General features: G+C 39.5%; 1 protein-coding gene across 1 annotated transcript in view; it reads right to left on the reverse strand.

Annotated features, from left to right (window-relative positions):
- Positions 1-2,819: 2,819 nt before the first annotated feature.
- Positions 2,820-15,931, reverse strand: part of eif3h (eukaryotic translation initiation factor 3 subunit H) — a 76,630-nt gene continuing 63,518 nt past the window's right edge. The window contains exons 6-8 of the mRNA XM_005798988.3: positions 10,574-10,694; positions 3,564-3,696; positions 2,820-3,098 (exon numbers count right to left, since the gene is read on the reverse strand). Of these exons, the coding sequence (XP_005799045.1) occupies positions 3,004-3,098; positions 3,564-3,696; positions 10,574-10,694 (349 nt within the window). The 3' untranslated portion in view covers positions 2,820-3,003. The remainder of the gene's footprint in view (positions 3,099-3,563; positions 3,697-10,573; positions 10,695-15,931) is intronic.

The following is a 15,931-nucleotide window of genomic DNA, read 5'->3' on the forward strand; positions in this document are numbered from 1 at the left end:
GTTTAGGATGCTGTTCTTGAGATTACACTCATCCTTCAAACATAGGAATTGGAGTTTATACAGGAAAGTTCTTCTTTCGCTTCATCTGACCACACGACCTCCATAGCCTCCTCTGAATCGTCCAGATGGTCATTAGCGGACTTCAGACGGGCCTGGACATGTAGTGGCTTGAGCAGAGGGACGTTGCTTTTGCACTGCAGGATGATCATCCATGACGGTGTAGTGTGTTACTATGGTAACCTTTGGTCTTCCCAGCTCTCTTCAGGTCCAGGTCCTCATGTGTAGTTCTAGGCTGATTTCTCACCTTTAACACGATTGCTGATACTTCATGAGGCAACATTTATGATGCTACCCCAATCCAAGAGAGACTGACAGTCATCTTGAGTTGTATTTTCTAATAATTGCTCCAACAGCAAGTCACTCTCACCAGGCTGCTTGCCTATTGTCCCATAGTTCATCAAAGACTTGCGCAAGTTTACAGTTGAGTCCCTCGTGTCCCTCTCTGGTCTTCGCAATAGTTGAGAAATTAGAGTCCGAGTGTGTGGACAGATTGGTAGATGATCAAATACTTAATTTATGCAGTAAAATGCAAATAATTTTAAAATACAATGTGATATTTTTCATTTTCTATCACAGTTGTGTGCCTTCGATGAAAATGACTGACCTCTCCATTGTTTGAAAGCACGCAACCTTGAAAAATCAAATGGGTATCAAGTACGTATTCCCCCTATGATTTTAACATAGTTTTCAAACATTTTGCAACATCCGTGTCCTAATATCATAGATTTGTAAAACATCTGCCAGTCTTTCAGCATATTCACTGGCAGTTTCTAAAATTCAATTCTACAGAAAGCAACACTAACTGGTTTAACCGGCTGAAACAAGGTTGGAGCCGAGTTCACGCAGAGATGAAGCAGCAGGACTAGAAGCAAGCGGAGGATCAACTCTGCAGGAGTCACATATGTAAGGTAGTGGTTTCCAACCATTTTCATCATCCAGCCCAGAAGAAACTCTGGCAGATGACGTGTGATTAGAAGCTGGCGGAAGTGCACAGGCAAGGTAAAGTTTTTCACAGGAGTAGAAAAACAAAAATCAGCCTGAACATTCATGTTTTTATCCATACTGATTTGGTTCGTTATGTGGAACAGCAAAATAAATTACTGCCAAACATGTAAGACCTTCTGGAGGTCATCCCAAGAACGCATACTTGCAACTTTACAAACTAATCAGGCCCAGAGCCAAACTGATAAAACCCTCGTTCTGTATCTACGTTGTCAGTTTTGATGGCTATAATAAAAAACATTTATTCTTGCCTTTAAAATTTATCAGTTACAAAAAAATTTCAAAAATGTTGGCATTGACAGATATCATCTTTTATTAAAATATCTCAACAGCTCCATTTTAATGGCTAATAAAACTTAAATGAAAAAAAAACAACCTTTACACCGACTTATCCCTGCTAAAAAATAACCTACCAGTAATATAATCACTTCAATGGATTCAAGGGAAAATGTCATCGAGGACAAGGCTGCTAATATTACTGTCATTCAGACTGAATTAAAGAAGAGGAGAGTGGATACTTTAAATGGAGTGGTGCTTGAACAACTTTTTGTCAACTGGTTAGGTCCAAGGATACACATGCAGACTTCGTTTGCATCAACAGGACTTCACAGGCCAGCAAACTCAACCCAAATCAGTCTTTAGTGAAATCATCATGAGCTTCGGTTACTTTTAAAAAACAAGACCAGTAAGCGTCAGGATTGTCTCAACAGTAGTTTTCAACTAAAGGACTTGGTTGCCACCAGAGCAGGAATGGCAGCAGGCAGGTTTAGATGTGGATGTTGGCCTCGTTTTAAGAAGGTTACACTGTCAGTGTACAATACATTATGCTGACATTCTGCACAAGGAGTGTCGTAGGGTTATGTCCTCTGTTGAATCCTCATTCAGACAGTTTGGGAGCTCCATCCACAGAAAAAAATAAATAGAGAAGGTGAACGCTATGAGTCTCATGTCAAGCCAACAGTGATGCTTCCTAAAACCCTGTTTGGGATAAACTCCTGTCTGAGACAGTGGGCTCACTCACAATGTTGCCCAAAAGGCACTGCAATGCAGAGGAACTTTGGCCAACAACTCAAGAACAAATTGGCAATAAAACCAAAACACTGAAATTTTGGGTGCGTGGCCAATAAACTCTCCAGACTTCAATTCTATTGAGAGTTTACCGCATGATTTCATAAACCAATAAAACTGAACTAAAATGTCTGAAACTGGAGGTCAGTGTTTCATAGAAACATCTCACAAAAATAGTATAGAATGAAAAAGATGTATATATAAATATCATAGTAGTGGAGATTACAGACAAATGGTGGAAGTCATGACTTATTCCACAAGGTTGTACAAGTTCCCCTGTCAGCCATTTGTGAAGACATTGCCCTGTTTAATAATTTATGGAGTTTTCCCATTAAAGTCTTTGCCTCAACTAAAACTTCTTTCAGAAATAACACTCAACTTTGACTCATGCTTCTGCCTCCGTTCTGCTGTTCCCACACGAGGCAGCACAACAGACCGATTCCACCTTCGGAAAGTTTGAGCTGCAGACAAAAAGCACCCGGCAACAACAACAACAACAACAACAACAACTTCAATGTTCCTGTGTAATTATTTTATATTCCAAAAGGAGCTCTTGCTTAGCATGTCAACATTCTGGAGGAAAACAGCCACACGCAGAGCTATCCCCGAGGTTTGAGTTTTACAATTTGCTGTCGGTCCAATTAGAAGAGGATGGTTTATTGTGACAACACACAAGGAGGCAGGAAACGTAGAGATGCAGGATTTTATTTGAAACAAAACAAGGTGTCAGACATAGTTTTCCCACAGATGTAAGCATAAAAAAACTGGAGATTTCTGCTGACAAAAAAAGATGAGTGATGCTCCTGCAGCTGGTGGCGAGGCGGTTTTCGCATCTCCTTTGTCTTTCGGTTTCTTCACTCTTTCGTCTCTCCTCTAGTTTTGGCCTTGGAGCGCCTCGGCCATGAACAGCTTCCCGAGGTTCTGCGAGGTGAATTCCTTCACGTTCTGGCAGTAGTTGTTAATTTGCCCTGTTGGAGGATTGCCACATGCATCCACACGCCCCCACACACCCCAACGCACGCACACGCCCGGAAGCATATGTACATAAACACACACGAGCATTTGTACAAACACAAACATGCGGAGGAGGGGAGGAGAAAAAAAAGGAAAAAAAGCAGCACAACAACAAATTAGCGGTGAACGGAGTAAACGATTGGGTCAGATCGTTGTCGGAAGGGGTAGAGGGGGGAGAGTTGGAAGTCGTCAAATAGCAGGGAAAAAAAGGGTGGCTGAGCTGGAGACTCAGCCAATAAACTTTAAATTAATGTTAATTTTAAGATAATGGCAGAGATAATTGCTAAACAGAACCTGAGCTGCTGTGAGCAGAGCAGAGGCGGCTGATGGAATTTAGAGAGGAGAGGTGGGGGTGGTCCTCTGATGCCGGTGACAAAAGTCTTCAGAGTGTTGGAGTGTGTGTGTGTGTGTGTGCGTACCTGCGATGAGCAGCGTATCCATGCGCGGCGGCGCCTGGGGGGGCTTGAACAACTTGCTGATGTCCTCCTCCGGTAGCGGGGGCTCCCCTCTGCTCTGTCGCTGGGTGTTCTCCTGCTGCCGCCTCTGGAGGTACTGCAGAGAGGGGCCCACAAAGGAGGGCATTAGTGGGGGCAGATGTAGAGGGAGCAGAAGTTTGGGGGGGAAAGGAAGCATGAGATGACGACAAGAAGGTGTGGGAGTACCGAAGGAAATAATAAAATAAATGTAGCAATGTAGCAGGTAAGGAAGCGGAGAGAGGTAGCAGAAAAATAAAAATAAAAATAAAAATGTAGCGGGAGGCGTAAAGTCGGAGAGCACAAAGTAAGAAAAGTAAAAAAACAAAGTGATGAAAGCAGAGATGGGGAGACGGAGACAGAAGAGTTATAAGTGCTAACAGGAATGGAGTGATTTGTGGCGGGCTGACAGTCGGTAAATCAGTGAGGTGCCACGTCTCCGGAGATCCTAAAAGCCTTGTTAATTTGGCAAGATGAAGGCGAAGAGGAGGAAGGTTGGAGCAGACACAGGAAGTAGCTGGGGTTCAAGCAAGTCGAGTGCTTTCAACCAAACATCCCACAATGCACCTGTACAGGTTCATCAGATAAACAAAGAAACATTTTGATCTTTTATTTCCCCCTCCTCTCCGTGTGGCACAGCATGACAGTATCACTGAAATGGAAATGTGCAAAACTTTTCGCTCGTCTTCCTCCCTTATACCGCGAATAATTGCTTTACAGTTCCCGAGAAGTATCTAAACGTTACTGGAAATTAAAGTTTCAAAAGCCTGGTGCTAATACCGAACCAATGTGTTCATGTCAGCACCAATCTGCTCTGCAAAGAGCACATTTACGAAGTCATTGCCGAAACGGAGTTGGACTGAAGCCTCTTGTTAGTTTATGCTTTATATCTGATGATGAAAAGTGATCATCTTCCAGCATCTTTCCTGCATTTTGTAGTGTTTACCTCTTTCTGTAAATTTAGAAGCATTTAAGCACCTGCTGGACATGATGGCATGTTCTCAGTTTCATCAGTCTACAGACTGTTTTGAAATGTTTATTATCGTACTTTATTATCATTACCCCCTTCCCTAAAAATCCCAGTGAAATAAGATCTGGTTTCTATTGTTGAAATCATATCAAGATAGTAGAGTCTTCCTTCAGATTTTACGAGCTCAAACGGCATCTGCCATGTCTCTCGATGCCCAGGCAGCAGGAGGAAATCAGATTATGATGACTTCTTGGCCAGTAATGATTTCTATCTACCATTCTGTGTCAGTTCCCCATGGCAACGAAGTGCTACACTGGCTAATGGATGGGTGCCATTTTACCTACTTAACCATTTTTTCCCCTTTAAGTTTAGGACACTTTGTACCTGCTTTAACAACCAATAATTTTAAGTCATTTTCTCTGATCTAGAAGTAGTCTACTGTAAGGAAATCTGCTTGTGAAAGTCCATAACTACCAACTATTTCGGTTTGATCAACGGTCATTATCTGGCATATTTTATGCAATTCAATTGGCCTAAAGGGGTTAGAGAAGAGCCCGCATGCGTAGCGCACTTCGCACTGACTTCACTAAAGACTAATTTCACCCGGTCTCCCCGGTGGTTTAAGAAGTACAAATAAAAATGCAGAGAAGACATGAGATATAATCCCATGTTCAGCCTGTGACATCTGTCCTGCTTCAAGAATGATTTAATCTGACCGGCAGTGCTACAGTCTGTTCATCTAAAGCAGGGGTGTCAAACTCCAGTCCTCGAGGGCCGCTGTCCTGCAACTTTTAGATGTGCCTCTGCTGCACCACACCTGAATGGAATAATTAGGTCATTAGCAAGGCTGGGAGAACTGATCTACACAAGAAGGAGGTAATTAAGACATTTCATTTCAGTGTTTTGTAGCTGTGGCACATCTAAAAACTGCAGGACTGCGGCCCTTGAGGACTGGAGTTTGACACCTGTGATCTAAAGTTTTTTAAAAAAATTTCTTTAATTTGACGATTTTCTGGTTTCAATAAGCTCCTCCTAATTAACAAAGGCAAAACAAAACGGTTGACTTGAACTTTTTCACACAGGGCTGTGCCTTAGTAATAAACATCTTCGTTTGAAAACTACATTTTGTGTTTACTTGTGTTGCCTTTGACTAATGTCTAAATTGGTCTGATGACCTGAAACACTGAAGTGTCACAAACATGCAAATAGACAGACAATTGGGGAAGGGGCAAACACTTTTTAACACCACTTGCAGAAGCTAAAAACAGTTGTGCTTTTTTTTTTATTTCTTATTTTTGGGAGGAGGGAACAGATCTAAACCCTGCTTGATTACAGCCTCGTTCTCCAAGCACACCGCGTTCCCATTAGGTCATCTCGCCTAGTCAGAATGCCTTCATAAGACCTCTGATCATCTCGTTCAGACTGCAGCCAATGTCAGCTTTCAAATTACAATTAGCATCCAGATTGAATTATACAGCAGAAAATTAACATCTTATCAATTTGAATTGGCCACAGAAAGAAGTGAAGAAGTTATTTAGTAACTTCTACAAAATCATCGTTTAATGCAGAGGTCGACAACCTGAGGCTCCGGAGCTGCATGCGGCTTATTGAACCGTCCACAATGGGTCTTAATAACTTTGGCTGAAACATAAAAAGAAACAGCTAACCTTCTAAATATAGATGTAATAACAAATGCAGGGTTTTAACAGGTTTTTTCCTGCAAATATTTGCATTACATTTTCACAAGAACAAAAGACAATGGAAGTACCAGTAATAAGCTTTTAGGTCTGTTTTTCTTGTCATGCTAGGATCTATGTGCTTTTCCATCATTTCATTATTTTCCATGCAACAGAAAAAAAAATATCCATACTCTTCTTGCAAAATGTTTTTATTTTAGTTCTAAAAATTAGAGATGAAATGGTGCTTCTTTAAAAATAAAAATGTTTCTAAAGAAGATATTTATTTAAATTAATAAAAAACTTTTTTTTCCATTTCAAAAAGTCATATTGACATTTGTGACTAAGTCTTTTTTTCTTCTTTTTTTTTTGGCTGGCCTGAAAGCAGAACGGCTCTTTAATTCATAAAGGTTGCTGACCTCTGGTTTAATGTATATGAGATCTTAGGTTTACTTTCTAAAAACTGGCTTTTGGTTCAAATAAGAATATTTTGAGTTCTCTTCTAGCAACAGCTGCTTAGGAATTAAGAGAATATCATATTCCTGCTCATCTCAAAGGGCATGTTTGCATCAGCCACAATTTAGATTAAGCCCAATTACCCTCTGCTCACCTTTGGCCCAGATCTTTTCTGTTCAAAAATTCATTTCAGCACTCCCATTAGGGAGTGCATCGTCTGTATTCTGCTTTTAAACTGGGTTCCTACAACCTCCCCGTCAAACTGCTGAAACATCCTCCTGCCAGTTTCCCTCCTTCCTTTTGGCACAACAACCCAGACGTCATGGCAGCTTCAACCGATGAACTTTTTACGACCTCTCTGGCAAAGCTCTCTTCTTCAGCTGCTCTGGCTCGCCTTATACGTGTTTCTTTAAAAAAAAAAAAAAATTCCTCGGGTTGGTAAATCTTTTAATTGTCGCTGAAATCTTCTATTAGGCACAATTTATGCTTCCTCAGTTCAGCGGATTAAAACACTGCAGCATACCTAATCGACAGCAAAGTGTGGCGCGGGCTCCTTTGGATGCGAATGAATCAAAACGGAGGGAGCCACACGTTCCCGGCAACAAAAGGACCCAACTTGGCTGCGGATCGCGCGTGCCGAGGAATCTGTTATTTACCAAATACAGAAGGCTACGGGAGAAAAATGGAGCCCCCTCAGCGCAATGGCTTTTTGCAACTTTCTATGATGATTAATAAGGTTCCATTTGTCCGGGAAGCAGCAGGGTCAATAGCACAAGATTACAAGGGGCACGCAGCGTAGATGTCTGAAAGGTTTAATAGAAGCTCACTTTCCTTTTCCCTGTGTGCTTTATTGGTTCATAATAGGGTACCGTGTGAAATGTGGAAAAGCTGACACTATAAAAGAAGGGCTTGTCTGTGTGATACTGTATATGAGTGTGGGTGCAAGAGTGAAAGAGGAAAGCTTGGGAGACTGATAAGACGAGAAACATGGAGAATGATGGATTCAAATGCTCTAAAAGTCAGAGGATGAAACGTATTCGCTTCCTCTTGAGAGTTCATAAACTTCTGCCTATAGTTACGGATCCACGTTTCATCCGACTCTGCATGGTTTGGCGAGAAGCTGGCTGTAACTTTATCTCCTGCTTGATGATAAAACGATGGCGGTGACTCAGCCCGGATCAACATTAATACCTCAGACATTTTCTCGCTTCCACTTCCACAGACTAATGACTGAATAATGTAGCCGTTTCGACGTAGGTGTGTGTTTGTGCGCACATCAGTCACAGTGAGTCACAGTGAGCTGCTATGCTCTCATTTCCTCGAACAATACACGTTGCCGCGTGACGCTGGCGGCTTCCATTTGCTGCCAGATGTTTATGATGCAACTGGCGGAGGTTGTAGCTGCAGATGGCACTATGTGCACCCAGACTGTGTGTGCGCGCATGTTTTCACTCCGTTAGTGCATTTATTTTTCTGAAATTGCGTTCGCTCCTGCTTTTACGCCAAGTCGAAGTTGTGATGTGGCTGCACCTTCTGCTCAGAGCAAGCTTGGCGTTTGCAGAGCCTTTTAGCAGTCTTCGTTCTTCTGAAACTTTTCCCGCCTTTTGTCACTCTACAAATTGAAACGTGAATATAGCTTTTGGACGTGCATGCGATTGATTAACAGAAAGTAGTGGAAAAGTGGAAAGATATGAATACATGGTTTTAGTCTTGAACAGCAAGATTTGTATTCAACAAGAATTCAGTTACCTAATAGATTTCACCATATCGCTCAGATAGCTAACTTTTTCATCTTTTTATTTTGATAAAAGTTACAACGGTTTTCCTCCATATTGCTGTGTGAGCAGTCTGCAGTCTGCAGCAGAATGTGTGTGTTTTACCTTCAAACCAGTGAGGCTTGAGCCATTAGTTGTTTCCATCTATGCTACCATTTCATTTCAAACATGGTGGGCAGAGTGTGCATTTGCTCTCTAAAGAGCCAAGTTTTCAGAGGTTAGAGTGGTCTAAAGTATGAAAGTACGTCAAGTTAAGTGATTACATGGAAGGTCTGGCTGCTTGGTGAGATTCATTATGAACCACAGCAGCAAAGTGGAGAAGGGGCAGAGACTCCTCAAAGCTGAGGATGAGCACAAAAAAATGATTGAGATATATTTTTTCCAAGTCCTAAATACTTTCTGAAGTTGGACGGGTTGTCTATTACAAGTTCCTACCCTTTCCACATGTTTGATTAGCTGCCTGCAGGTATTAATGTGCAGACTTATTCAGAAACCCAAATAAGTTTTACTCCGTTTGATTTCAATCACATTTAATTGTGTAAATAATGTACCTAAATAAATCAAATTCCTGAAAAACCCATCCAATAAATACAAATTATTTTAGTTAAAATTCCTATTATTGTATTAGTATTATTAGTTCTATCATTATTACTATTATTATTAGTTTTAAATAAATGCAAACGTACATCCTGTGTATCTGTCAATACATAAACAATAAGTTTACTTTTTTGTCATGCTGAAGGCGGCACTATACACTCATGCTTCATACTTTAAAGTGTTACATCTAATTTTGTCAGATGCAGAAATTGTCTTACATGAAAGAATAACTTTTTTCTCTTTTTTTAAAGGTGAAATTTGTTTTGAAGAGTTGTTTACTATATAAATTAGATGATAGAGTAAAATGCAGTCAGATCTTTTCCAGGTTTTCCATCAAAGATCTGTAGCAAACTATGGTCCTGCCAAAAATAAACATGCATGCCACACTTTTCAGATTTGTATATGTAAAAAAAAAAAAAATCTACTCAGTTTCTTCTACTTGACAGTTATGTAGTACTTTGTGCTGATCTGCCACATAACATACATTGAATTTTGTGGTTGTAAACAACATGAAAAGTACTGGGGGAATGAATACTTTTGCGCAGCCCTATACCCATAAACTCTGCTTGCTCTTAATAATTTCTGATCCTTACCTGCGGTATTTAACCTTCTGCTGTGGACACACATGAATAGCTACAGTGGGAAGAGGGATGTTTACATTATGACAGCTACAACAAGTCAATGCGACCTTATCAGAGTAAACTCAAGGTAACAGAAATGATTCGTGACGACCGGTTGCCGTCGCCTGGCCTTTACTTATACTGCTGGTGCTTTGCTTCTTCTACACTCATTTAGTTTATTACGCTAATAAGTGTCTTCAGAGAAATCTCTCTTTGCCACATTGAAGGGGAGTTCACAGCTCTGAAAAGCTGTCACGGTGGTGCTCATTTGTCTGGAAAAAGTTAGACGTCTTGCCTTTTTTTTTTTTTTTTTTTAAATCCTGCTCTCAGCGGAGTAACACATTTTAAATGGCTGAGTTTGAAGTGATATCCTGTCAGCTACTTTAATGTGTCGAAACAACAGACCTTGGCTTCATATCGGATAAAAATATCTTTAAAAAAAAAGAAACTAAAGCGCTTTAATAAAAAAATAAAATAAAAAAAAGTGTTGATTTTTGTTGCTGTTAATTGGTGTAAAAACTGATGTTCACTCGACACAGATGTCAATAAGCGCAATTATGCAACACTCACAACGAGATGTTCAGATCTGGGGATTTGCATAGCCGTTTCTTCCCTGCCGTGATTACAGCTTCAATTTGGTTCTGTCCACATCCTACAGACACAAACCTGCTGCTCTCCTGCTAAGAATGGGACTGTGGGTGCATCTGTTTGCGAATAAGTGTGATAGTTGAGCGAAAGCGTCTTTATATGCATACTGGTACGCTGATGTGCCTGCTGCTCCTGCCGGCTCACTGTGTGGGTGGTGTGGGCACTTTGCTTCCCTGAAAGCCTCGTCGTGTACGAGTTTGCTTGCAGGAGTTACCTGGTGCTTCTGCTGCTGCTGCTTGCTCAGGTTGCGGCTGTAGGTGTTATATTTGACAATGTCTTGGTTCAGGTCGTCCACCCTGTCCATCAGAAGCTGAAGACTCTTCTCCAAGTGGTTGCTGGAATGAAATGACAACCGCGTCAGGCGGAGTTTTTGTCTTGCCCGGCAGAATTTGTGAAAAACATCAGCGAGAACCGAGACGTATCCCTCATCTCTATTGACAAGTTCCATTACGGTTTAATTTAAAGAGATTTTACAAGCATATAGAGACTTTATAACTACAGTCACAGCGTGTTGCACCTCATAAATACAGCATTAGATAAGTGTTTGGTTATGAGTTGAATGTTTGCTCATTTTTCAGGCATAATAAGAGTCTTTCAGACCCTAAATTCACAATAAACATGCCAGCACAAATCCCACTTCACTGCTTACTTTGTGATTAACATCACACAAATCGATCCAGCGGGATCATGGGGATGTATGACTCAGCAGCTTTCTCATAAACACCATGGATAAAATGTGTGTTGAGTATAAAAAGTAAATATTATATTTTCCATCAGATTCAAGTCTAGACTGTGGCTGAACCGCTCCAAATTGGTAAATTTACATTTAACTTTAAAACTCAATCTGCTGGGGGAATTAATAATTTGGGTTTTAGTTGTATTTTAAATTGTCAGTCATCTTTTTTTTTTAAAAAGAAAGTGATAAGACTTTTCGAAAACTCAAACATAAAAAGCACGATACCAAGTGTTACCGGGTCACCATGACAACAACACTCCTCTCAGTGGATGTTGTTACCGAGTGAAGACAACCTAACATTCGTCGTTTTCAGTATCAGTAAGTTGAAAACTGGAGTAAGAGGAAGCAAAGATGTAAGGAGGCATTTAAAGATAATTATTTAGCATAACTTAAGATTCATGTGTTTTTAGGGATAGAGCTAAAAATTTTAAACACAACTTTCATGTTTTATAAAAGACAAATATGCGTCATACCAGAAAAAAAGTAAACCGATTTTAATCAAAACCTTGATTTAAAACTTGTTCTTTTTTTTATGTTATTTTCTATGATGTGAACACGGTTAGTTTATTTTTGTTACTAAACGCCCATGTCCTCTGTGTTTTTGGTTCTGTAAAGTGACTGTGGTTTTGAAAAGTGCTTCATAAATGCTTTTTACCTATTTTGGCAATACTAATGCAACCTAAATTTCCTAAAAAAAACATTTCCTTTTATGAACCAATTTTCAGGTTGGTGTCAGTGAAATGTCAGGATAGATGGATGCATTTCCCGTAATAACAGCTGCTGCCTGCTGAGCCTCAACCACCTTGTAAATCTCTCCGATTTAGAAAAGGTTTCTTTACATTTTATGGAGTCTGGGGTCTACATAGTAAATGGACTGGCTCCAAGTCGCTTTGTTAGCTTGAGTGAGGTTTTTTTTTTACAGTGCATGTGTCGTTCTCAGACACAGAAATGTCAGAGAGGGGAAAAAAGAAGAACATCAAAACAGAAGGCCAGTCATCTCCCGTCTGATTTTTAGGAACAGTACGTCTCTACCTTGCTCCTTGAGTTCAACCTTGACAAGGCTGCAGGGCTCTGCTATAGCTTGAATCCCTCTTATGTTTTCGTTTGTTGAATTACGTTGTTTCATTTATGAAGGTTTTGGGTGCAACACAATGCAGCATGTACTGCAAAAACACATATCCCTGCCTCCATTTGACAACTTCTACAAGGATGACCTGTCTTTGTGTAGGTTTGGGGGAATTTGCAGAGTTAACACTGTTTTTTTTTCATCATGGTTACAAGCACACAACTCACCTCTTCCAGAGTTATTGGGGCTACAGTCCTATGCTTCTTGGCAACAAATTTAGTTTGTTTTGGCTCGACAAGAGCAGAAGTTTACCTTACATGACAGATGGATTCTTCCATAATCACAGCCAGGAGAAAAATCCCTGCTGCCATGTTCCAAACTTTTCTTTTGTTTTGTAGCCAAAATATCAAAATTCAGGCTAACAAGATTCCCGTACTGCCAGCAGGAGATTTTCTTTTTCATTCAGTAACTGGTTCAGTGCTTTGTTAGATAGATTTTTTGTTGACAGATAGATGCTTCATGCAATCCACTGCCCTTTTTTTCTTAAAACTTTTGCTGGAGGGAATCCAACAAAGTTAAAAAGAGTGGGATGATCTAAACCCACCATTTTAGAGACAAAGGTCAGAGTTTTCTGAACTGGATGGATTTCATCGCGCTGTTAGGTCAGATTTTTTTCTAAGTTGTTTTAAATCCTAAATTTCTCCACGTAACATAAATAGTCATTGATTGAAGTCTAAGTTAGATTTTCTGGGAAAGTTACTTTTCGCTTCATTAAAATCTTCGGAAAAAAAAAAAAAAACTCTTGCGGGAACAAAGTCAGAAATCAAAGAGAAAACTCAAAACTAAAGAAATGTGAACAAGAACTCAGAAAGATTACAAAATATTGATGCAGAGCTGAAGGCTTTATTCTGCCCAAAGTCATGAATTTCCATCTAACTGTGCTTCCAACCTGACACCGCTAGTTTGCTAAACATCTCTCATCTCATATTTCAAAGATATCTTGGATCAAATAACCAAAAATATTTAATGTCTAGATTTGTAATAGAGATAGACTAAACATGGACCTCCCCACCACAAACATATCAAACAAGCCTAATCTCAACTTTTCAGCATGAAGTAGCGGTTCTCTTCATTTTATTTCTGATTATACCATCAGTTCAAAATCTGTTTAAGTAGTGGTTATGAAAAAGTTTTGACTAAATAGTGTCGCCATAGAAACTTAGTTGCAATGTGAAACTTACATAACACCACCTACGATAAAGAGCGAATGAAATATGAGCCTGTGAGTTTCTTAATACATTGTTGACGTTAAGGTTGTAAGAACTAGTAATTAATATTAACATTATTACCACAAAAAGCTAATTTCTAACATTAAGTGGAATTTTCCAAAGATCCTAGTATTAGGCTAAACTCCTAGCAATAACATTTTATAGCACTTTTCTCATTAAAATTGTGTTCATTAGCAGAACTGTGGTAGAATATTCAAGAAAGGCAGACTTGCAACTTGAGGTTATTTTTCTGCAATTTGTAAAGAAAAAACAGCATTTGTGTTACTCCCATTACTTAGTATTCCTAATCATGATCTACTCTTCATCCTTAGTTTGTCGTCCGACTGCGTAAGACGACAAACATAAGTGTGCAGTAAAAGCTGCTATGCCTCTTGTCCCTTTTTTGTAGGCATAAGAATATACTGCAGTGCAAGCATATTGCACAATTGTTCTGACTCCTGCTCTTTTAATATCAACTCAAACTATGAGCAAAATGTCAGACATATAAATGGCCAGAGTCCACATAAGGAAAAGAAACTAAACGACCGCACTGCTGCATAAAAATTAACCCCCTCTCCCACATCTCTCAAAAATATGCACATCCTAAAGACAGCTCTGGATCATCTCAGCTTAGCGTCAGCCTCCTTCCACTGCTAACACCTTAATCACATTAAAATGCAAACATGCACTGCAAGTAACCACGGGCATGCGCATAATTACACGAACGCAGCTGATGATGATTTATGGGGTGCTATTTTCATATGCCTCAACTATCTGTGACACTACCCATATTAAAATCTTGCACCTGCTTGAGGTGCGTGCTAATATCTGCGATTACATTATCTGCGTAAAGGGATAGCTGTCTGTTGCCAAAAGGAGGACGCTGCATGCGCACTTCATTAGCGAGCCGCAGTTTTAGCCTATTCTGAAGCGGGATGCTCGCTTTTACAATTTGAACTGAAGAGTAAAAGCATTTCAAAATGAACAATGGTTGGGAATGCCAGTCATTTCTGTGTTCTGATCTGGTGCCAGTCGGGTCGTGTTAAACTGTGGGGGGCGCTGTGATGAGTTTGGCTTTCCTACATGAAAACTCAATGGCTCGAGACCAAATCACAGGATAGCGCTTCCCTGCTGTGGCCCTCCGACTGCGTAAGGAACGGCTCCCTCCAAGAACGGCCCGCTTAAAACTGGTTTATTAAAGTGACATGATGGCCAATGCGTGTGGTATGTGTAAATATTGTATGCATGGATAATCACACAGTCAGAACAGGAGTCCTCAAAGCACCATTTGCTTATGTTTCAAACCAGTCGATATGCGTGAGTAAATCTTAGGTGTGGAAAAAAATGATCAGTTTGTTTTTTTCCCCCTTTTGTGTCTAATTGTATCTGCTAAATAGGTTAGGAGGATGGCTCAGTGAGAAGTTTTCATTAGTTATAAAACAACGGCTGATATGTCTATATGGGTTGTATTAAGAATTAATACACTGACTAATACTTCAAGTTAATATTTGTCATAAACAAAATTGTCTGGACACAAATTCAAGTTTATGTCCAAGTTAATCTTGCCAGCAAGTTTAACGTTTTAACCCTGAGACAGTCAATAACAATTAACAAAACACCTTTACCATGGTTGTCAGGGAAACTGTTCCATGTCATCTTTTTAGAAGATATTTAAAAAGCTTCTTCCTATTCCAGCAACATGTTATGCCTTAACCACAAACTATTTTTTTCTTTAGAACATGGAGGATAAACCAGACGCCATCAGAAAACAAAGGTGCTTGTTGGTCAGTCTTATTGCTTAGGAACACTGAAGATGAATAGGTTGTGATGGAGGGGATTTGTTTCATCCTTCACACTGGACTGTATTAATGACTACAGCACAGCTGTATTAATGACTACAGCAGTGCATATATATATCCTTATTAACTTGTTGTAATGAGTAATAATTTAACTGAACTTGTAAGGTCTTAAATGTATAACAAGGAAGAGGCATCTGGACTCAGACATTTTAAATATATGCTATTATTCTGTTTATGGGCCAACAATATTGCAGTTTTTTGGGTTTTTTTTTTTACTTGCATTCAGTTACAATATAAAGTATAGTGTTTAAGCCTAAAACAGAGCAGTTCAAATCCAATTTCCTTATTTGAATAAGATATTTTTTTCTTAATTTGACTAAAACTCTTAAAAATGTGAAATTAATTTAAGTAAAACATTTTCAAAGTTCTCTAGAAGCAAATTAATTTGCATATTAAATCACAAACATGATTAAAATCTATCCAAATAATGCAGAATTACTCCACATGCTTTCATTTAATTTTTAGTCATAACATCCTCCATGATTTTCAAAGACTGGGGCTAAATTAGTGAACTGATTGATTAGCATGTTTGACAGATATAATTATTTCATGGTGAGGTTACAGGAACAGGACAGATGAAATAATCCAATACACATTTTGTTAATTACTTGCGTTGGCAATTATAAGTTAGCATTTTAATCAT

Source organism: Xiphophorus maculatus, chromosome 3 (genome assembly GCF_002775205.1).
Source record: "Xiphophorus maculatus strain JP 163 A chromosome 3, X_maculatus-5.0-male, whole genome shotgun sequence".
NCBI lineage: Eukaryota > Metazoa > Chordata > Actinopteri > Cyprinodontiformes > Poeciliidae > Xiphophorus > Xiphophorus maculatus.